Genomic DNA, 23,077 nt, shown 5'->3' on the forward strand with positions numbered 1-23,077 from the left:
ACTTACAAATGTCAATAAGAACCTAGTCGGTTTCCATTCAAACCTATAGACGTATTCCTGTACTTCTTAATTTAGTCTTGTTTTATAGGATTTACATGCCTTATTATGTGCAATTAATAATGTAGTAGACATTCTATTAGAATCTTGTGCATGTTTCATAAGATGATTTCGTTTGCATTTACATTCAGTCGCTGATATCAGAACATCAGTTTATCGATCAAGCGTATTAAAACTCCCTCATTTGCTTATTTGAAATAGAATTTGATATGTGACCACAAGTTGTGTTCTGTTAGCTTTATGGAAATAAACCTTGTGAGTATCTTACTGCAAAATTAAAGATACCAAAATATCTTTCAAGATGCACTTGTAGTGTTATAAAACACTTAATATAACATTTTAAATGTAAAAAATACCGCCACAATCAGTAAAGTGCATATTACATAGAAAGGCTTGAGATGTGATCATAACAAATGGGATTTAGTGGACTTATTCAACAAAATAGATGAATTAGAAGTCATGGAATGTTGTAGGTCAATTGTTAAATGAAGTATTCACATTTTGAAAGTTCATCACTTATTATCTTTTTAAGTATTTTTTTCTATTACATGAACGGCCTTGACATTTTTACAACTGTGTTGTGTTTAAACCTGAATATGCAATGTTTAGTAGAACTGAAACAAAAAAGGCACAAAGTTATTTATATATGTGTATACCGTATGCGAGACCTTTATAAAATGTTTGCTTTTTTTATCACCAAAATACATAGAGCTCATTTTTAAATTTTTTTGCTACGACACTAAACAAGACATTTATTTGATGTTTTTAATCAAGTCAAACTAGCTTATTTTGATATGCATTGAAAAACAAAAAGCCCACACGAAGCAAAATATTCACAACGACTACAGTATAATCAGTTAGTAATATTTAATTTTTTCCTTGTATTTGATTACAGCTCTTGTGCATTTCTCAGCACTTTACTCTTTAAAGATTTTTCTGTTTAAAGTTTTTCAACAAAAAACTTTAGTCCAAATAATGGATGAAGTATGAATTTTTCAAGGCAGGACATCACTTTAGGCCTCTAGTGTATGTTTGTACAATTAATAACGATATTACAATGCAAACAATACTCTCTTAAAGTCACGTTAGTCAATAAATCAAATAATCCACATTAATGCTGCAGGTGCGAGTTAGTTCTTTTAATATTACTACTTGTAGTCAAGCGCATTATTTTTATAAACACAAACAACATAATCTTAAACTCTACAATAACCTAAAAGCTTTAAATAGACTGGGATATTTTAATTGTGTTGCAACTGGACAAGACTGTTTTCCATATTATTGGAGTATCTCTACATGTGACCTGCTTCTAAATGCATTTACTTCCATTCGAAGCCATGAAAACGTATTGAATCAAACAGCTGCTGCAGCTTCACAGATGAATCTTTTCTTCTGAAAACAGTAAGCATCTGTCCAGAAATCTGTCTCTCCACCTGGGTGACCCAGACTAGCGCAGTCTTCACCATCCACATGCTGTTTAGTCCAGTTATCAGGCTCTCTGACCCCATTCTCTCGCTTTATCCAGAACCTGCAGAATGAAAAATAATACATGCCTTTTAGTGGATTTATATATTCGCAATTTTTTTTCCCATGCAAAGGTTGTATTTAAAACGTTAATAACTTACTCTACTGTTTGGCTCAGTGGCTGGTTGTCCACCCAAATCCAGTGTCCCTCAGTGTCCAAATCATTAAGACCAATCCAGTGAGTCTCTTTAACATTAGAGGTTAGAAAATCCTGATGGATGACAAATAGCATAATATTATAAATAACATTTTTTCAAAGTATACAAATTAGTACATGGTTTCTAGTGTGTTCAGAGACATCTTCCGTTAGTATTTATTGCTTTTAAAATGGCAGGCAAAGGACTGTAGACTTACAGGAGCAAATTAATTTCGATTAAAACGGTACAGTTTCACAAGCTTGCAATCTCTACACTCATGAACATGTTTGCTATAATGAATCTAATAACTATATATAATTGTATATTAGACATAAGTGTCTCGTCAGAAGTCACAAGGATGGATTTGGACTTGTTTGTATGTGTTTTTCTATTTTCAAAAACAGGTGACCACTGACTCGCATTGTGTAAAACACCAAGGACCAAAGATTCAGCTAATAATCCGCTTTAATGTTCTAATGAAGAAGAAAAAAAAGGCAACCTGCTTCATCAATGTCCAGAGGGTGAGTAAATCTACTGTAAATGACCTTTTTTTTACTGTTTCACCCATAGTTTGATCCTCTCTCACTGTTTAACTCAATAAACTGCAGCTCATATATGCTCTCAGGTTGTTTGCACTCTCTAGAACAGGGGTCACCAACCTTTATGAAACTGAGAGCTACTTCTTGGGTACCGATCAATGTGGAGGGCTACCAGTTTGATAAACACTTCTCAAATAACAAATTTCAACAATGATTTAACAGGGTAAGAAAATACCCTGTATTTAATGTATCAATGTGCAACACTTAATTTTTATATATCTCTGCAAATATTAACGTTTTTAAATGATTACTTCTTTATTAGATGGAGCTTACTGGTAAGTGGCGCTATGGTGAGCTATTTTAGAACAGGCCTGCGGGCAACACATGAGATCCATGTTGGTGACCCCTGCTCTAGAACTTTATTTTCACTTGAGCTATTTTGCTAAGTTTGTTTAGTTTTTCGTTAAAGCCACAATGGCCTTACGTTAGTAAGCAACCACACCTATTTAGGGCTCTTCACTCTTCACTAAAAACACTAGATTTTGCGCATGCACATAACTTTTTTACTTGTTTGAGCACACTCACAAGGCAAGCTTCTGACCTAGATACTGAGCCTCAGTATGATTATTTTTTTGTGGACAAAAGCAGTGTTTCACAAGCCCAGATATAATGCAGTGCTGAATTGCTTTTAAATTGTGAAATGTTGCCTTACAAAATTATTATCCAGGGTTAGGTTCAGTGTGAAAATCTCTAAATTTAGAATGATTCCTGCTTATTTGGCATTTTCCGCCTCTAGGGTTACCGTGGAAATGCACCCAAGTTCCCTGCCTTGAGCAATCTGCTGAGCTCATGATCATTATTGGCAAAAATGACTTGTATTTAAAACAAAAACCTAAGACTTCACATTTTCTCTACTTCTCTGCATGTAACTTCTGCCTATAAAGTGGGTTCTGCATGCATTTTATTCTCACTTAAATATATAGAATATTGCACTTTTTATTTTTAATGCTTGTCATAAGTGCCAAAATGACATCAGTGGTCTGAAATAGGTCTGCAGTGCTGTTGCATGCTGGATTCTGATTGGCTGATGAAGTTTCTAAGTGGGCAAATATTTACAAGGAAACCGCTAAAGTAGTTCTAGGCAGCTTTTGACTGCATTGCAGTAACACATCACCATGCAGAACAATTTCAGTTATTTCTAATGACTTGTTTTCCCACAGCAGCCAAAAGGCCACAATAAAATAGATCGTTCCAGTCTTTAATTCTGATTGGCAGAGCCACGTTCAAAGCTCTTGTGAAATACTCTAGTCATACACCTTTGGCACTTTCTTGTCACTATTGCTGTTGTGTCTTTTTTACTCTCAACCACAACCGTTTCTGAAGAACTACATCATTTTGCTGAATGTTTACATAATAATAATAATACATTTCTTTTTGTTTGATTTGTTTTTATTTTATGGAACAACTGTGATCTGTTTCATGAATAACAACACCCCAAGCTGTTTTAAATTCACTGTAAATCGCAACTTTTAGGTTTATTGATTTATCAAACAACACAAAGAAAGTACAAAAGACAAAATTGTATTGCATCTACATTTTACTTTTAGTATTGATACTTACTCATGCCTATTCTCTCTCTCTCTCTCTCTCTCTCTCTCTCTCTCTCTCTCTCTCTCTCTCTCTCTCTCTCACTCTCTCTCACACTTTCTAATAACCATTAAATACTGACTTGACTACATTCCATACCAGTGGTTTTCAAACTTAGTCCTGAAGGTCCGGAGTCCTGCAGATTTTAGCTCCAACTTGCCTCAACACACCTGCAAGGATGTTTCTAGAAAGCCTAGTAATGCTGTGGTTACACCTGGGTTTAAGCATGCGAAATTCTGTCATACTGATTGGGGTTGGAGCTAAAATCTGCAGGACACTGCACCTCTAGGGCCGAGATTGAGAACCCCTGTTCTATAGGTTTTGCTGTTAGTAGAGGCATTTGCACAGATTAATGCCCCGTTTACACTAGTGCGTTTTAGTTTTAAAATGGCGTTTTAGATAAAAAATGATCCGCGTCCACACTAGCGTTTCAGAACATATCTCCATCCACACTACGCCACCAAAAACGTATAAACGTACATTGGCGCACTCTGGGCATGCGCGTTCTAGTATAAACAGGAAGCATGCGTCTCACTCTGCATTTGTTTATTGTTAGTCAACAAACGGCAGTTAAACAATGAACGCCATGGCAAAGAAAGCAAGAGAGGTATTTTTGTGAACAGACGAAGAGGTCGAGTTGTTACTAAACTTAACAAATGAATAACTGCATAATCGTGCCTAAAACAGACAATAGTGCAAACAACGCTCCCATTTCTGTGTCCATGTTGTTGTTTACAGTGAAGGCTGGTCTGCTGTCTTCCGGTAGTGTTAAAGCCGTGTGTTATAGTCATGTGATAGGGGCTCGACGAATAAGGGAAGGATACGCAATGACATGAAAGCCCCAATCAGGTAGCGAATCTCAGCAGCCCCGCCTCCGTTATCAGATGTCTCTGTTTTCCCTCATCCACACTGAGACGAAGCATCTGTGTTTTAGAATGAAATTAGGCCCTTCAGGTTTTCCAAAACTATCTGTTTTCGGCGCTCGAAAACTCAGATGTGTGGACAGATGGCGCAACCGTAGCAAAACTTATGCATTTTCAAACTAAAACACATTAGTGTAAACGAGGCCTAATATTAAAATGTGCATTAGTCTGCTATCAATCGCTTTGCAGGTTATAAAATGAGGTTTTGGAATTGGCCACATGGGTGTTCATCAGGATGCAACAGGCAGGTGTGAACTATTACTTACTTAAAAGGGGACCTATTATGCAAAAATCACTTTTATAAGAGGTTGAAACAGAGCTGTGTGGCAACAGTGTGTGAATATAACCAGCCTCTAATGGGCAAATTTCATTGATTTAGATTTTTTATAATTACAATTGATAAAAACTGGTCTGCGGAAACACTTTGATTAACATGCTTCCCTTGTACATGCCATCAGAAGGGGAAAGCCACGCCCACTAGTGACCATCTCTCCCTCATTAGCCTAGACAGCCCTGAAAGAGAAGCAGTCGCTCACCAATAGAGATTTAAATCTGCCGCTACGGTGACACATAGGTGTTTGTAGCTCCGCCCACTTTTGAAAAGATCACAATCTGAATTTAATTAAGTAACTAAATAATTTGAATTTAAAGCGACACCAAAAACGGCACAATTTTTATCAAAGCCTACAAAAGGGTCAGTTTCAAAAAGTTATAAAACATTTGTGGGATATTTTTGAGCTGAAACTTCACACATTCTTTTACACTTTGTAAATAGGGGCATAATGCATCCTCTTTAAAAAAGGCCTGCAGTGTGTTTCAACAACTGTATAAAATGAAACTATTTGTAGAATATGAAGGCTGACCTGCTCTGCTTTGCTGGTTATGATCACTAAATGTCCTCCTTTGGTCACACAGTGATCTCGACTTTGTGTCCAGTTCATTTTGACCGTAGAGAAGTAGTAACACTTTCCTCCAGAATGAGTCCAGCGGACAGCACAGAGCGCACAGCCGCTGCTTTCTGTGTAGAAGAGGTTCACTTAATCTTTTTCACATGCTGTGTCCTAATTCGCCTACTTGTACTACGTCTTTTTTTGAGTGTGTAACAGAAGAGTGTGCTAGCTTTAAGGCAGACTACTACTTTCTCATTAACAGATGGCTATGTTGCTTAGTTTCTTAGAAGTTAATGTCCAAACACATCTTTATAGATCATGTCATTGGCCCATGATCATTTCCTGCTTGTTATCAATCTATTTCATAACCATAACAAGTGGCAATTCAATGATAACTTAATGTTAAAACAGCTATCATAACATTATTTATCAATATGTGGCTTTTTCTGGATTCTCGGAAGCTATAGACATTAGAAATGTAAAACAGGAAATACGTTGGGACCATTGCTTTTGTTTACATCCCTCAATATGGTCAATAAAAGTTCACTGTAATGAAGTTTAAATTAAGGAGGGAAGGACAAGCGATGTACATTCCAATAATTTAATAATTGAAAAAACTAAACAAACAGGAGGCAGCAATTTCTCACGGTGACTACCGCAGAACTGAAAGTAATATAAACCACAAGCTCCAGGTTCTCATCTTTCTCTGTTGTCACTCCTCCTTTTAAACTTCACACAGGTGTTGCTCATCAGCACTCGAGTCACTGGCCTCGTAACATTCCCATGGCTATCTGCCACATTCCCTTCATGATATTCACATTGTTGTCGCAGATAAAATATTAAGCGGAAAATTGGATTTACATATTTTCCTGCAGGCTATATATTAATTAAGAGTCATTCAAACATCTTTACGAAAGCCTCTTTACTTGACGGTTGGTCTCAGGTGGCTGCCATGTTTGTAGTTTGTTAACCGTTTTTACCCATATTTTTTGTTTTAAAGGACACCTATAATGAAAATAATATTTTGGGAGCTGATTGGACAGTGTGTAGGTATAGTGTCCACAGTCATATTGGAGTCATAGAAACACCGTAAGTCTTTTTAAAATTTCCTGACGTTAAAATCGGATCCAAATCCCTCCCATTTTGAGGCCCAAAACGTGACGTATGAGTGCAGTTTTTCCCGCCCACCAAATTGATTGATATCTGCATATTAACATGACTTCGTAGTAACGCGTATAATCATATCAACAAGACAGGATGTGCGCCAACCAACTGGGATTAAAAGATCTGTTCAGCGTTCTGTGATCATCAATCATCATCAAATGTGATCAAGAGTCAGTTTTACAAGTTCAAGACATTTTTAAAGCAGTGCATGTGTGTAATGAATTACAGCAATTTTACCGTCCTTATCAGCACAGCCATTTCAGTACAATTACAAAAGAAGATGCTTCAATACCGGTTTGTGGACGTTAAATCTGGTTTATTTTGTACATTAACATAATGGATATCCGTACAGCAGTGGATATTAACGTGTATCCTGCCACATTTGCACAAAACAGTGCAAAATTAAACATGTGTGGTGTGTATGTGCGTGAACTTTGTAACAACATTGTGTGTGACTCGTTGTTGCAGATAGGCTTGAATTAACTCCACAACAAATACATCAAATAATCATCGGGAAAGTTCTTACTGTAGTGTTTCTCACAAATGTCATGTGAAATCTGCTGCCTTCATGTCTGTCACTGTGCTGCTTATCTGACGCGGCCGAGGCAGAGGTTGAGGCACTCTGTAACAGGCAGGTGGGAACGGTGGGTGGGGAGAACTAGCATTAAAGACACAGGCTACAAAAACAGCTACAGGGTGTTCAGAGCTGAAAATCCCAATATTCTGAAAGGTCTAATAAATAATCTGATAGGTGTTTTGAGCTGAAACTTAACAGACACATTCTGGAGACACAAGACTTATCTTAAATATTATAAAAGGGGTAAAACAGGTGCCCTTTAATCGAATATAACCCTTTCTACTGGAAATAGTTGACAACCTGAGAACCTTTGGCTTTCTATTTTCAACATACTACCATTTAGGACATACTATTTCTATTTTCGAATACTATTTAGGACTGATAGTATTTGAATTGGGATGCAGCAACAGTGTTTTTCTTCTCCTTATTTTAAAAGACTGTTTTAGCACTTACGGTTTAATCTGTTCAGCTTTCGAAGTGTCTCCTGATGCTGGATGCGCAGCACATCAAGCTGTTCCATGTAATCTGCGTTCAAAGCAATACAAAAAAGCTCACATACTGTACTGTGTATATAGTTAGGAATGGTAGTTTCACAAGTTTTATTCTGGGCACAAAAGCAGAAATGAAATTACTTTGTGGTTGCACCTTTCACTGACCTGTGGCATTGTGTTCTTGATCAGATACAGACACATTGAATTCTGAATCTAGAAAAATCACCAGATACAGAAAAGAGTCAACAGAGTATGTAAGCAAAAGTGTAAAGCTTGCATGAAACATGAGGTTAGAAGTACGTTTTGCCTGTGCTAGAAACATGGCCAGGGTGCAGACGGCTCCGAGAGCAAAGACAAGACATGCGGTGAGAGCGACCAGAAGAACTTTAGTCCGTTGATGATGAGGAATGTCTTTATTGAAGCTTTTTTGACCTGTGATTAGAAGTCAGGTGAAGACTGTAATATTTATTAGCTTATGAACTGCAAACAGTTTGAACCAGGGTGAAGTGAAAATACTAAAAAGCCCGAGTCTGGATTTTCTTAGAAGAAGTATACTGTATGTGACACTCCTGAGAAAACCTTTGTAATTTTGAGTTTGCCAGAGCTGTAATGCTTATATTTATAACAAATAATCAGTAATATTGGAAGTTTAATCGTTTATTTTAAACGCATGTCTTTAAACGTATTTGTGCTTCGTTATTAGGCTTATGAGTATTCATATTTCAGAAAGCAAGACTTAACTTAAAGTAAAATAAATATTATGTTAAAACATTTTATTTATAATGGACATAGACTTAAGACACTACAGTCTTAAAAACCAAAGGAAAAAGGGACATAAATAATACATTACATCTTATGTAACATAATAAAAATCAATGACCTAAAAATCAACAACAATAACAATACTATTTTTTTATTGAATCATTCCTAATTGAAGCAGGAATGCTTAAAGTCCCTTATATGCTATAACAAATTAAAAACCACATGGTTTATCGGACATGATCACATGTAGTAATAGTAATAGTAGTAGTAGTAATAATAATAATAATAATAATAATAATAATAAACAATAATAACTATAGCAACAACAATATTATTATTAATAATAATAAGAGTTTCATCTTTTTATATTTGTTAATAAATCATCTTACCTTTGTATTGGGAGCATTTGCCACGTGTAGCAGTTGTTGCACGTATGATATCAGAATTTTCATAAACCAGATCCATTTCATTAACAGCCAGATTAACAGTCGTACTTCTGAGTCTTTGAGTGACAGAGGAAGGAAACCACAGAAAATATCTGTCATATTAATGTAGCACAGGAAATAAAGACGTCATTCAATAGCTCAGAAGTCTAAAAATTGCTGTATAAAGGCTTATTCATATTATCATTCAAAATTCAGTATGATAGAAATACGCTGGCAGTTATGCCTATAAACCAATTCATTTTATTTACAATTTTTTTACCAGTTTTTTTTATTATTATTTTTTTAGATTGGAATTCTGATCATCAGTAGTTTTTATCAAATTTTATTTTGTACGTCTGTTTCTCTTCTTGCATTTCTTGGTTGTATGTGCTGTAAAAATGGGTAAGATATGCTATTTTTGTGTTTTTGAGAGTACAGTAAATTCTGCAATTTTATGAATGCATTGCGATTTTTCTCTTGAATCGATTGAGAGATTAGTTTTTACCACCAGATGGCACAGCATGCTTTACAAACAGCCGTACTTTGCCATTCTTTACACAACACTTGAGCATAAAACTTTTTGCTGAAACTAATTTTGACTTTACATAATGCATGCACATACGTTTTGATATGAATATATGCTTTGTCAATACTTGGTTTGCTCACAGGAAGTCAAATGGTAAACTTTACAATTATGATTTTTTTTTTTTGGTAATTTTGACAGGTGCCACTCGTGAGCACTTTTTTTTCACTTCAATCTAGGGCTGCACAATATTGGAAAATTTGATCAAACTTGAAAAAAATTGACGTTTTTTTATTTTGTGATATATTGTGATATGAATACAATTTCACAAATTTACTTAATATCTTCGTTTGAAAATAATTTATAATGTTAGATCAGTTGGGATGATTCTGCAGTGGGAATGCATCTATATAATAAACAATCTTTAAAACTTTGGTGTACCCCGACCCATTTTCGTTGTGCTATTTGCCATGTGCTTCTGTATTTGCATGTGTTGTGAGTATTTTCAAGTACAGTAACTAAATAATAAAAATAATTAAATTAAATTAATCATAGTTAAGGTCAAAAACGGTAACTTTTTTGTTTTTGTTTTTATACCTCAATGTTTTCAAATTCATTATACAATCACAGGCATTAACAACACATGCAATTGATCAACTATATTACAAACTCAACATTGCATATCCTGTGATGTGACTATTGCGAATGATCGCATTGCGATATTGATGCTTAAAAGATATATTGTGTAGCCCTACTTCAATCTTTTTCCATAACCTAGCTGTTGACATTCATTTAATAAAATTTTTGAGTGGTTTTTACATAATGATTGCAAAATAAGTCAAACATATCACTTTATTATCATAATGTCTTTTTATTCCCAAACATGTTGCACAGACAAACGTTGAAGCAAAAGTTTTGATTTAACCTTAAACGGAAAACATTTGGCTTGTTAAAATCTAGGGCCACTAAAATATTTAAATCAATAATCAATACAATTCAGCAGCTCTGAAATGAGAAACTTTATAACCAATTTATCATTATCAGTGAAACTATAGAGAACACCACATTAGTGACCACTGGTGGAGAACTAGCAGAGATACAAACTGACAGAACATGGAAAAATACAGAATGATTGTGGTGATTGAGTTGAGGAAGAGGACGATGTAAAAAAAAGAACAACACACAGAGTCAACTACTGATTCAAATCAATTAGAAAAAAACATTTAATGACAAAGAATCATAAAAGGTAATTTCATTGAGATTGATTACAATATACAAGCTCATAAAAGTTCAAAAGTCTTGTAATATCTCCCAGTAACTCTCTAGGGTTTTTCCAATGAGTATTTTAAAAGGGTTAATAAAACATGATCAGTGATGTGTGAGCTATTTACAAAATTTTGTTGAACTTGTCTACCATGTATCTTCTAAATTAAGGTGTGTAACTTCAGACTTCACAGGGGTCGGTTGCACCAGCAGTGTGTAAGATAAAATGTATCCTAGTAGCAACGTAAATGGAACTGTATGCAGTTTAAGCAGGATATTACAAACCACTGGTGCAACCCTGCCCAGGAGAGCAGCATTTGATGTTAATTATGAGTAAAGCAAATCCAAGACAAAACTCAAAAACATATCTGACCAATTACGCTGAAATAGTCAATCCAATTAAGTTAAATTTTGTTCTGTGCATGAACATGACATCTCACTTTTTTGTCATTATATCACTGATGGAGATCTATTAATATTTCTTCTCACAGATAAACATTTTCAGTTTCTTACAAGAAGCATCAAACCATGTATGAATGTTGCCATTCCTATCTCCCAGACTAGCACAGTCCTCTCCAGACGGATCCTCTTTTTTCCAGTTGTCAGGCTGTGTTGGACTTTTGTTGAACCAGAACCTTTAACACACAAACAAACAGTTATGCATTTTAATGTATTTTCAGTAATGTATTTTAAACATAATATTTACTAAAGTTCTTACTGTACTCCAGTTTCATTGAGAGTCTGGTTGTTCACCCAAACCCAACGTTCTTCAGTCTCCAGATCATTGAGACCAATCCAGTGAGTCTCTGTAATTTTGGAGACCAGGAAATCCTGATGGAGAATTGCGTTTGTTAAATGTAAATTAAAAAAAAAATACAATTTTGATGAGTTTGATCAAAGCTTGTAATATTCTTTGCTTTCATCAATCTGGTTACAATAAAATCTAAATTTCTCGCAATTGCCTGTTCTGATTGGCTGGTTATGGTGACCAGATCAGCTCCTCTAGAAACACAGGCATCTCGACTGCTGGACCAGTTCAGTTTATCAGAAATGAAGAAATACAACTTTCCACGACAAGCTGTCCAGCCGTTCACAGAGAAATTGCAGGACTGAGCTGTGAAGAATGAGAAAACGTGTTAAAATGTTTAGGCACTCTTTATGACACAGTAACTGACACTCACCATCATAGTATGACAGCCAATCTCGAAGTGTTTTGTATCTGGTTGTGAGATCATTAAACTTTTCTTTCATCAGGTCTGATGAGAAGGGAGTTAAAGAAATGAAAAAAAATAAGCCAGTTGTATTGATGACATGGCAATTTTTAGTGCTGATTTATAAGAATAATGGAAAAATATTTTAAAAAAGCCACTCACCAACATTAAGTGCGCAATGTTCTCTATCTCTCATCAGATCTTAAAGAAATGAGGAAACCAGGTTATTATGTAAGTGAGTTCACTGAACTGCTGTGAATGAAATGTCTCAATCATGAACTGTACCGTCTCTAAGAGCTGTGCTGTTGAACTCTTGAGCTGACAGTTGTTCTTTCAGTGAAACACAATCAGCATGCATATTAGTATCTGAACAAAATCAAAACCATGAGGCAAGATCATATCATGCACACCTAAAGCCTCTTTTACACTGGCATCCATACAAGATATAGCAGAAGCAGAGCTGAAGCATAGGGCTAAAAAGAGCCAAAACTTCTGTACTAGGTCTTTTTTTGCAAGTGCTACTTACACTCAATTAAAATGACAATCGTAATAGCAATTTTACCCAATAAACACATCAATAATATCCACAGATTTTTATAAATAGTAATTCAAATAAACTTTAAACATTTAAAAAAGTACAACAACTCTTTGTTTGGGAACTACAAAACCAAAAAACTATTTACAGCATCTGTTTTTATAAAGTTGAGCACTAGTTTACGTATTAATATCATTATAACTATATTTATACAAATATTAGGCTATTATATACACCATACATTCCAAATTCTCATGATTTCACAGTCTTCTGAATGCACCGGAAAAGATATAAATGACAGTCTTCTCATAGAGCGTGAGAAGCATACTGTTCCTTAGAATCGAATTGGTAAAACTAAAACTTGCAGGTTAAAAATTGAGCATTGGAGGAAGTTGATGCAGCTCTTGTTGCAACTCACAAATCATCCAGAGAGCGCAGAGACCTCCAAGAGAAAGAACAAGTGTGAAACCCAGAACTTTGGTGCCCTTTGATGTCCACTTTGAAGTGTTCTCTCTCTCCCGCACATGGTCATTGCTGGTGGATTTATCTGAGGTCAGAAATTTAATCCGAGACATGAAACTATCAGTGCAGCCTTTCAGTCTTTGACAATTTTGCCTAAATTTGTGAAGATTGCTACTAAAATGAAGAAAAAATGTTGGGGGCATCACCGAAGCTCCAAAAATGTCAATTTATTAAATTGAAAAGGCTGATATAAGACGTGTATTGTTTTGAACCCACCGGTTCTTCATCAGACATTGCTTGAACCGTTACATGCCTTGTATCAGCCTTTTTAATTTAGTAAATTGATATTTTTTGGAGCTTTGGTGTTGCCGCATTTTTAAATTGATATTTTTTTATTTTTTGCTGTTTGGCTGAGCACTCATTTAGAGTGATGTGCGTACTTTTGTGCATTTTTTATTTTATAACATTGCTTGCAAAGACTTTTTTTTATTCTGAATCCATGAGATTGGCTTTGCAAGAGTTTTGATCTCTACTTTTTGAACGGCAAAGCTTTTTATTTATAACTGACAGTATTGGACTTCCAGGGTTTGCATGATTGGATGAATGCCTAGTATAGCTGTTTTAGAGAGAAGTGTCAGCAAAATTGATTTATTCACTTATACCTTCTGTCATTTCAATTATTACATGCACAATCACTAAAATATAAATCATAGCGTCTCAGCCTTACCTTTGTATGGAGAGCGTTCTTCACTTGAAGCAACTGTTGAAAGGGCGATGGCAGAATTTTCATAAACTGACTCCATTTCATGAGTCTGGTTCATCAGTGTTGAGAAAATTGTCAATAAGGAAGTCTCATGATTTTTTGTTCTTTATATAGGACGGAAGCTACTCGTCAGTCTGAACATGTCATATCTGACTACATGATCATCTCTGAAATGAGGAATCATGAAATGTGTTTGTGTTCTCCAATAATGAAGATGACAAAAGCATCCCAGTGTATAGACCTTCAAAGCTCTGAGACCATCTAATGCTTTTCTAGACCTTGGCAGTGTAGCCACACCAGCCCACATTACCACACCGACACAGCCCCATCCACAGATACGCATATTCACTACTTATATTGGTGTACAGATGGTGAAATAATATAAGCAGTATCATATGTAATAGATATTTAAACATTTAATGTATGTGACTGAAACAAAAACAACCCATATATAACAAATTTATACATGCAATCATTTCATTCATTCATTTAATTTTTGGCTTAGTCCCTTTATTAATTTGGGATCGCCACAGCGGAATGAACCGCCAACTTATCCAGCATATATTTTACAAAGCGAATGTCCTTCAAGCTGCAACCCATCACTGGGAAACCCATATACACACACATTCACATACATGCACTACGGACAATTAGGCCTTCCCAATTCACCTATTGCACATATTTGAACTTGTGAGGGAAACTAGAAAGGAAACTCACGTGAACATGCAAACTCCACACAGAAACACTGACCCAGTTTGAACCATTGACCTTCTTGCTGTGAGGCAACAGTTCTACCCACTGCACTGCCCCCGTTCAAAATATTTCAGTTAATTTTATGCATTTGGCAGCGTCTGATTTTAGAGCAATTTTTTGCTTTCTCAGAGCTTTACGGCACCGCCTTTCCTTTTTTACGGTCTATTTATGACGACCATTGACCTTCTTGCTGTGAGGCGATTGTGCTACCCACTGCGCCATCGGGCAGCCATAAAAAAGAAATATGCTTTCATTTTACTTTGGTTTGAAAGCACTTTAAATTTAATATAAAAACGTCTGCATTATGCATTTATATTACACACACCAATGTTGACAACAGTCACAAATGTGATTTATTTTTTTTATTTTTTTATTTTTAGAAATTCAGATGTACTGTAAACATAATATGACTCTGAATAAACACGCTTTCCATTGATGTGTGGTTTGTTAGGACAATATTTGGCTGGCTGAGATATATGAATATCTGTATTCTGAGGGTTAATCTAAATCTAAATACTGAGAAAACTGTCAAATTAAGTCCTTAGAAATAAAAAAATCTATCATTCTGACCATATACAATGTGTTTTGGCTATTTGGCTTTTTTGTGGTCTGGGGTCACATATTTGAGTATTTACAGTTTGACAGACAGTTCTTACTTTACTCTTACTGTACTGTACATCCTTCGGTTACCAGGTCATTTCAGGAGACCAATCTAGTGGCTTACTTTAATACAAGAGACCAGTGAATTCTAATGGACAACACTTGACATTTTTTTTATTTCTCATAAAAAAAAACTGCACTACATACAGGTGAATTTAGAATTATTAGCCCCCTGTTTATTTTTCCCCCAATTACTATTTAACGGAGAGCAGATATTTTCAACACATTTTTAATCATAATAGATTTATTAACTCATATCTATTAACTGATTTATTTTATCTTTGTCATGATGAGAGTTAATAATATTTGACTAGATATTTTTCAAGACACTAGTATTCAGCTTAAAGTGACATTTAAAGGCTTAACTAGGTTAAATAGGGTAACTAGACAGGTTAGGGTAATTAGGCAAGTTATTATATAATGATGGTTTGTTCTGTAGACTATCAGAAACAATATATAGCTTAAAGGGGCTAATAATATTGACCTTAATGTTGTTTAAAAAAATCTAAATTGCTTTTATTCTAGCTGAAATAAAACAAATCAGACTTTCTCCAGAAGAAAAAAATATAATCAGACATACTGTGAAAATTTCCTTGCTCTGTTAAACATCATTTTGGAAATATTTTAAAAAGAAAACAAATTCAAAGGGGGGCTAATAATTCTGACTTCAACTCTACATGTAACCTAAAAACCATACACATTCAAAAAACAAACAAATAGAAAACAACTAGAAGTGATGCATTTTTAGCTTTTCAGTTTGGCATCCTTGGTCCAAAAATGACAGCTTTTTATTATTTATGAACTTTTTAGTGACTCCATCCCACAAATATTCATATTTACACTCATATTCATATTTACACTAGGTTATTATATCAAACTTTAATTAGAATTTGCCCCTATTTCCATATAAATACTATAAATATAGGATATAAATATAATTCTGTAGTTTTGGCTGTGTATCTTGTATATTGTGTGTCATGTTCAGTAAATCTCATTCCTAACATTTTCTTTGGGTTATTGGAAGTTTATATATATTAAGGAAACACTTATTGTGTTTGAGAAAATGTGGTTGATTAGCACCAAACTGCATAAAAAGCACAATCCCACTCAACAGCTCCTTACATATATATTTGCAATGCTTTTATTTTACAGTTTTACCTGAGTATACAGTCTCTGCAATGCTTCTTTTAACAGAATACAAAAATCATCAGATGAAGTACAGTGCTTAGTCTTAAAACATAAGCCAGTGAGTTAAGTGAATGAAGTTTTCTACTGTAAATATTGATAAAGTGACTTGGTTTAAAACACTGCATTAATGACAGAAGTGTATTTTGAAAGCAGGATTGAATCAAACAGCTGCTGCAACTTCACAGATGAATCTTTTCTCTTCAAAACAGTAAGCATCAGTCCAGAAATTCGTCTCTCCGTCTCGGTGACCCAGACTAGCGCAGTCTTCCCCTCCAGCATGCTGTTTAGTCCAGTTATCAGGCTCACTGATGCCATCCTCTCGCTTCATCCAGAATCTGCAGAAAGATTGCACATGTTTGTGCAGCAATCATTCATTTGAAAAATGCATGAAAACTAACAATACATGAAGTGGAGATGCACTGAATATTCGGCCACCTGAAAAATTTGGAAAGATTTTTATCACTGAAACAACTGACGGTGCATGTCTGCGGTGTGTGAAGTTGTTTTGTTTGGATGCTGTGCACTTCATAGCCGCTGTACATCCCGCATCATTACTGTGCAAAAATAAAGCAGCGCTTTAAAACACCGCGATGGATGTTGAGAACCCGCAAGAGACTGGCACCTCTTTTTACATGCATGTTTTGTTTTTGATTCTCATCATGATGTAGACCTATAGTTATAATAATATTTCTACAATATAGTTATAATGATGTTTATACATGATCAAACTAGTGTGCAACTTAAGCAAAACTGATGCTAAAATTGTTTTAAATTTGGTTTTGTAGGCCTGAATAAGTATTTGTTGCATTTTTTTACTGTTTAAGTTCTTTTGATTGACTATATAAAAATCAGTGGATATAATTAATGCATTAAATTAAACTTTAATATTAATTTATGCAATTGCAATGTCTTGGTTATAGTAAGGTATGTACATAGTCATAGCCATAAATGCAATGGTACTAAGAATTGGCATACTTTATTTTGGTATTTCGGTTTTCAGCCTTGTTTTCCTTTTTTTTTTTTTTTTTAGATTTTTGGTTTTGGCCAAGAGTTTTAATTTCAGTGGACCCTAACATGAAAGCTTGCATGAAATTGACCTATTACCGTATAGGATGACAAAAATAATTCACACAAGCAGAGTTCTTACTCTACTCCAGTTTCATTGAGAGTTTGATTGTTCACCCAAACCCAACGTCCTTCAGTCTCCAGATCACTGAGACCAATCCAGTGAGACTCTGTAGTTTTGGAGACCAGGAAATCCTGATGAACAATATATAGCATTGGTATTTGTTATATGGCAAATGCAAAGGTAAAGTGTGATCAAAACTGAAATCTATATGCAAATCATGTATTTTGTCATTGTCATTATGTCTACAGACTGATAAATTAATAAAACATCTGACATACCTGTTCTGATTGGCTGGTAATGGTGACCAGATCAGCTCCTCTAGAAACACAGGCTTCTCGACTGCTGGACCAGTTCAGTTTATCAGAAATGAAGAAATACAACTTTCCATGACAAGCTGTCCAGCCGTTCACAGAGAGATTACAAGCTGTGAAGAATGATAAAACATTAAAGTACACATTCTAACACTTTGTATCACATTCAGTATGTGAACTGACACCATCGTAATGAACCTTTCACATTTCCAGGATTTCAGTAATGGAAGTCACCATAGTTAATGTAAAGTGCAGTGTATGGGAAAGTACAGCAAATTATTATTTTTTATTAAATTTGCTGAAATAATAAAACTAAAACTCTACAATGGCGTTACCAACATCTTCAGAAAAAGGAAAGAAAAAAAGTGAAACTGACAATGGCAGTCAGAAGAGAGAACGTCAAATTTACTGTACAGGACACGCTGCATTACAAACGCTTTGCACAAGCAGTAATTAGTTTTTTGTAATTTGATTCAAAGATGATATAATGCATACACTGAAAAAAACTTTCATTCATCCAATTTAAAAAAAGCCAATGTAATGGTTCACATCTAAATTTTATCACTTGACCCAATGAAAAATAAATTATTGTCTTAATATTTTCTATCTCCATGAGAACAATTTTATTAAACCTAGTACTAAGCAAATTTGTCTTGATGAAGACAATTTAAATTCTCTTTTTGTTCTAAACAAGAAGATATAGCTGTAATCAAAACAACAATTCCCATAAAACGTTCATTCATCCAATAACAAAAAAATAATAATAAAAAATAGGGTAATGGTTTTACATCTAAATTTGTTCACTTGAGCCAATGAAAAAAAAAAATTCGTTAAATAAGTCTGTTAGCACATTAGCAAGGAGAACACTTATGTCTCATACACTGCACAACCCTGAGTGTCTCTGTTGTCAGCAGTCTGACAGAATAAGCAGGTAAGAAACAGCACTGTCTGTTAACCTGTTTATTCTGTGATCAGAATATGAACACTCCCTAACAGGACCGTACCACCAGGGTGCTTCCTTTATACACTACCCTCGTCGATAGTGATGACCAATATTTTATGAATAAATGAAATATTGGGCTTAAATCACAGAAGCCAACTCAAACACAAACACACATAAAGTTTGGACCAAAACATCCCATATGTTTTAACTAATATAACACATAAATTAACTTCTTAAGTAATCTTAACTTACTTTAAAATTTTACATTAGTCAAAACAAAGCTCCTAATCAAAACATTTATATTTAACTATATTTTGAACTTAAAACATGTTACTTGAAAAATTAAACAAGTAATATTAAACTGAAATTAAATATAAATTTTTAATTGGATGAAGTACTGCATGAATTTTTTTTCAGTGTAAGTAAATACATTTAATATACATACGTTTTAAAAAATGTTCAAGGATTATGATGGCCATTAAATGCGTCATAACAGGTTTGTGAAAAGGGTCCATAGAACAGCCAATCTCAAAGTGTTTTGTATCTGGATGTAAGATCATTAAACTTTTTTTTTTAAAGGTTGACGAAAAGGCAGTTAAGGATGAAGAGTAAAAAGTAACAATGATTGTATTCATGACTATGCTATTTTTAATGCTCACTCACTCACTATACTACAGTGTAGTACCTGATTTATCAGCGTAATGAATTGTCAATGACTCTGCATATGTTTTAAGCGGGGGATGCCCTTCCAGCCGCTACCCAGCATTGGGAAACACCCATACACTCTCTAATTCACAACAAAATCCAACTCACCAACATACAACGGAAATTGTTTTCTAGCTTGTGTGTAATCGGTTTTTAGCTCCTTTAGCTCTCTCATCAGATCTTAAAGAAATGAGGGAAACAGGCAGATAAAGTTATGATGTGTGTCAGTTCAGTGAACTGCCGTAAATTAAATGTCTCAAACATGAACTGTACCATCTCTGAGAGTTTTGCTGTTGAGCTCTTGAGCTGACAATTGCTTTTTCAGTGAATCAAAATCAGCAAGCTTATTTCTGTCTGAATAAAAACAAAACAATAGAGTTACTGAGGAAAATCTATATCATGTACACCTAAGAATGATCTAAGAATTACATTTTAAAAAAGTGTTTTGCACTTAATTATTTATACATAAATATACTTTATCGACATCAAAGTTTATTTTGCTGTAAATGTAGTTCTCGTAAACAGTGAATGCCGATACTCACAAATCATCCACAGAGTGCAGAGACCTACTAGAGAAATAACAAGTGTGAAACCCAGAACAAACAGAAGGACTTTAGTCCTCTTTGAGGAAGTGTTGTCTGTCTTCCCCACACATTCATTTCTGGATTTATCTGAGGTCAGAAATAATCAGAGAAATGTAAATATTAGTGCAGCATTTGTCTGTGATCATTTTGTTCAAATTAAGATCATTTGTTTTAAAGTTGTTAAGATGTAAACTAGGGATGCTCCGATTAATCGTCTGTAAATCAGTATTGGCCGATAATCACATTAAATGACTTGCTGATCTGGCCAATCTCATGGACAGATCGCAAGTGTTTGTTTATGAGTTTTCAAGCAGAGAAGATGCACATGTGCACCTGGGTTATACATACAGCAGCTACAACACCAGAGGAGGTAATGATTCTCGTGGGGATAAGGGATCACGTCGCTCATGTCACAGCAGCTAAAATACATACAGATGTGGTGCAACCTCTGTTTTAGATCAAACCCCTATATCTCGTGTCTCATCCAACATTATGATCTAATGTGCTATCTCTATATAGCTGCTCCTGACTATGACACGTTCACACTTAAATAGTTAAAATAGATGTGTTTAAGGGATTATATGCTGCATCCTTAATTTATTCTCTTAGGTAAGGAGAAAATTCCACTTAAGTATCATACTTAGAGGGAAAATGTGCTTTATGCATAATAAAGCTCGAGCCATCAGAATCGTTACTCTGTATTGGTCGATCACTATGACAAGGAATCGGTACTCAGTATCGGCTGCAAAAATCTTGATTAGAGCATCCCTAATGTGAACATTGCTACTCAAAAAATAAAAATAATGTCTTTTAAAAGTTTAGTTGTAACAATTTTTAATTGTTTGAAATTAATCAACATCATAAAGCACAAGAGTCCATGTGCCGTGTATTTGTTTCAAAGCCTTATATAGTAACAATATCACAAACATCACTTCACACCTTGACCACTCGGTTGGTTGCAGAAATTCAGATGGGGAACTTCACACATTTACTTTTTACATTTATTATCCAGAGCAACTTGTATTGCATTCAACATTGCTTGCAAAATTTTCTTTTCGTTTTGAACACATACAATTGGTTTTGCAAGCATTATTGTTTTTTTTCTTTTGAGCTACAAAATAACCAATTTTACTAATACGGCAATGCTAACAGCATATGATTCCCAGGTCATGATTACTGTAGTAGGTTACATGTAGTTTATACCTTGAGTGAATGTAAGCTAGTTTAGACTAAAGTATCTAAAAAATACTTTTGTTCGATTACTATAAATTCTGTAAGTTCAGTTACTGCATGCTTAATCATTGAAATGTAAATATTTATATGATAACATCTCAGCAGCCATACCTTCGTTTGGAGAGCTTTCTTCACTTGAAGCAACTGTTGAAAGGAAGATTGCAGAATTTTCATAAACTGACTCCATTTCATGAGTCTGACAGAAGATCTGTTCACTGAGACTTGAGTGCTGGTTGAGAATGAGGAGGAAGTCTCAAAAATGCCACTCTTATTAATATAGACAGGAAGTTACCAGTCAGTATGTGCCATGTTTAAGTACATGATGATCTCTGAAATAAGGAATCATGAAAGGGGTTTGTGTTCTCCAGTAATGAAGATGACCAAAGGCCAGTGGAGATAAACTGTTGAACTTCAAAGCTCAGAGACTATCTAATGCTTTTCTAGACCTAATATTAAAGTAAGAAACGAAAGTTAAGATTGTAATTTTTTTCCCATAGTGTGACATAAGTCCAGTTAAAACAGTCCTAAAATGAGAAAGAATTTGACTGATGTTGGCAACATAGTGGAGGAAAATTGATGAATGGATGAAAGCAGGGCAGAAACGAAACCTGCCCTGATAGCCCCTTCCGAAAACTATTCCATGTGACCAGAAGGGGTGGGGTATGATATTTAATAAAAGACAATAAGGGCAACATCATTTATAACAAACACTATTATATATATACATATATATATATATATATATATATATATATATATATATATATATATATATATATATATATATATATATATACATACAGTACATACACAAATTTTGCATTTCATGGTGACTTTAAGCATGCAATCTCAGGTTTTCCACATTTTAGATTTTGCCATTTAATAAAAATCATTAATTGATGGCTGTTGTTCATCAGAACAGTAACCAGTGTTTGGTTCTGTGTTTTTTTTTTGCCCTGCCCTGAATAATCTTTTCCCTGATTCTTCTTATTGTTTTCAACCACCTCAGTAATGGTTGTGATATATACATATACAGTCGAAGAATTACTATTAAAAAATAGTAATTAAAAAAGAATTACTAACCCCCCTGAATTATTAACCCCCGTTTATTTTTTCCCCTAATTTCTGTTTAACGAAGAGCAGATTTTTTTCAACACATTTCTAATCATAATAGTTTTAATAACTCATCTCTAATAACTGATTTATTTTGTCTTTGCCATGATGACAGTAAATAATATTTGATTAGATATTTTTTAAGACACTTCTATACAGCTTAAAGTGACATTTAAAGGCTTAACTAGGTTAAATAGGCATCATAGGGTAATTAGGCAAGTTATTGTATAATGGTGGTTTGTTCTGTAGACTATCAAAAAAATTTTTAGCTTAAAGGGGCTAATAATATTGACCTTAAAATGGTGTTTAAAAAATTAAAAACTGCTTTTATTCTAGTCGAAATAAAACAAATAAGACTTTCTCCAGAAGAAAAATATTATCAGACATACTGTGAACATTTCCTTGCTCTATTAAACATAATTTGGAAAATATTTAAAAAAGAAAAAAAAAAAATTCAAAGGGGGGCGAATAAATCTAACTTCAACTGTGTATGTGTATCTATGTGTATATCTCAGAAATGCTTTGTTCAGGAATAAAACACAACAGTATTGCTCGAAACAGCAAT

At 34.5% G+C, this 23,077-nt stretch overlaps 3 protein-coding genes and 1 long non-coding RNA gene across 8 annotated transcripts in view; 1 reads left to right on the forward strand and 3 right to left on the reverse strand.

Moving 5' to 3' along the window:
• The window catches only part of LOC147832418 (uncharacterized), a 58,590-nt gene that overhangs the window by 12,839 nt on the left and 22,674 nt on the right, over positions 1-23,077 (forward strand). Inside the window, exons 4-5 of one of the 3 annotated variants that reach the window (XR_015945312.1) lie at positions 2,123-2,239; positions 3,054-3,694. This is a non-coding gene — a long non-coding RNA (uncharacterized LOC147832418). Of the gene's footprint in view, positions 1-2,122; positions 2,240-3,053; positions 3,695-17,871; positions 19,841-23,077 lie in introns of those variants that run through there. The other 2 variants (XR_015945313.1, XR_015945311.1) reach the window with 2 other exon arrangements.
• On the reverse strand, positions 908-9,448 carry illr1 (immune-related, lectin-like receptor 1). 2 transcript variants are annotated; one of them, XM_088651404.1, is made up of 7 exons: positions 9,101-9,448; positions 8,250-8,381; positions 8,115-8,162; positions 7,912-7,983; positions 5,691-5,845; positions 1,683-1,792; positions 908-1,585 (listed from the first exon to the last, which is right to left on the reverse strand). In XM_088651404.1, exons 1-7 carry the CDS (start codon positions 9,174-9,176, stop codon positions 1,411-1,413), a joined length of 768 nt encoding a protein of 255 aa, XP_088507530.1. In that variant the 5' UTR covers positions 9,177-9,448; the 3' UTR covers positions 908-1,410.
• Positions 10,859-14,182, reverse strand: LOC148679763 (CD209 antigen-like protein C). Of its 2 annotated transcripts, XM_088651479.1 has the most exons (8): positions 13,858-14,182; positions 13,087-13,215; positions 12,419-12,499; positions 12,296-12,334; positions 12,104-12,178; positions 11,885-12,036; positions 11,641-11,753; positions 10,859-11,557 (listed from the first exon to the last, which is right to left on the reverse strand). In XM_088651479.1, exons 1-8 carry the CDS (start codon positions 13,949-13,951, stop codon positions 11,395-11,397), a joined length of 846 nt encoding a protein of 281 aa, XP_088507605.1. In that variant the 5' UTR covers positions 13,952-14,182; the 3' UTR covers positions 10,859-11,394. The 2 variants fall into 2 exon arrangements, with proteins under 2 accessions (XP_088507605.1, XP_088507606.1); XM_088651480.1 differs by lacking the exons at positions 12,104-12,178; positions 12,296-12,334; positions 12,419-12,499 and having other exon boundaries at positions 13,858-14,067.
• On the reverse strand, positions 16,430-22,533 carry LOC101885796 (CD209 antigen-like protein C). Its single transcript, XM_088651481.1, has 8 exons — positions 22,262-22,533; positions 21,511-22,109; positions 20,125-20,253; positions 19,856-19,936; positions 19,691-19,762; positions 17,902-18,047; positions 17,642-17,754; positions 16,430-16,829 (listed from the first exon to the last, which is right to left on the reverse strand). Exons 2-8 carry the CDS (start codon positions 21,584-21,586, stop codon positions 16,655-16,657), a joined length of 792 nt encoding a protein of 263 aa, XP_088507607.1. The 5' UTR covers positions 21,587-22,109; positions 22,262-22,533; the 3' UTR covers positions 16,430-16,654.

Source organism: Danio rerio, chromosome 19 (assembly GCF_052040795.2).
Source record: "Danio rerio strain M-AB ecotype USA chromosome 19, GRCz13ab, whole genome shotgun sequence".
In the NCBI taxonomy this organism is placed as follows: domain Eukaryota; kingdom Metazoa; phylum Chordata; class Actinopteri; order Cypriniformes; family Danionidae; genus Danio; species Danio rerio.

Excerpts from the sequence above, each read along its gene's own strand:
- illr1 (XM_088651404.1), bottom strand. The coding sequence starts at position 9,176 with ATGGATCTGGTTTATGAAAATTCTGATATCATACGTGCAACAACTGCT. Across the intron at positions 7,984-8,114 it reads TCAAGAACACAATGCCACAG|ATTACATGGAACAGCTTGAT; the intron begins GTCAGTGAAAGG and ends CTTTGAACGCAG. Across the intron at positions 5,846-7,911 it reads AAAGCTGAACAGATTAAACC|AAAGCAGCGGCTGTGCGCTC; the intron begins GTAAGTGCTAAA and ends TCTTCTACACAG.
- LOC148679763 (XM_088651479.1), bottom strand. The coding sequence starts at position 13,951 with ATGAACCAGACTCATGAAATGGAGTCAGTTTATGAAAATTCTGCCATC. Across the intron at positions 12,500-13,086 it reads CTGCGCTCTCTGGATGATTT|ATACTAATATGCATGCTGAT; the intron begins GTGAGTTGCAAC and ends GATTTTGTTCAG. Across the intron at positions 11,558-11,640 it reads CTCAATGAAACTGGAGTACA|GTTCTGGTTCAACAAAAGTC; the intron begins GTAAGAACTTTA and ends TGTGTGTTAAAG.
- LOC101885796 (XM_088651481.1), bottom strand. The coding sequence starts at position 21,586 with ATGGAGTCAGTTTATGAAAATTCTGCAATCTTCCTTTCAACAGTTGCT. Across the intron at positions 20,254-21,510 it reads AGAAAGCTCTCCAAACGAAG|ATAAATCCAGAAATGAATGT; the intron begins GTATGGCTGCTG and ends TTCTGACCTCAG. Across the intron at positions 17,755-17,901 it reads TTACCAGCCAATCAGAACAG|GATTTCCTGGTCTCCAAAAC; the intron begins GTATGTCAGATG and ends ATTGTTCATCAG.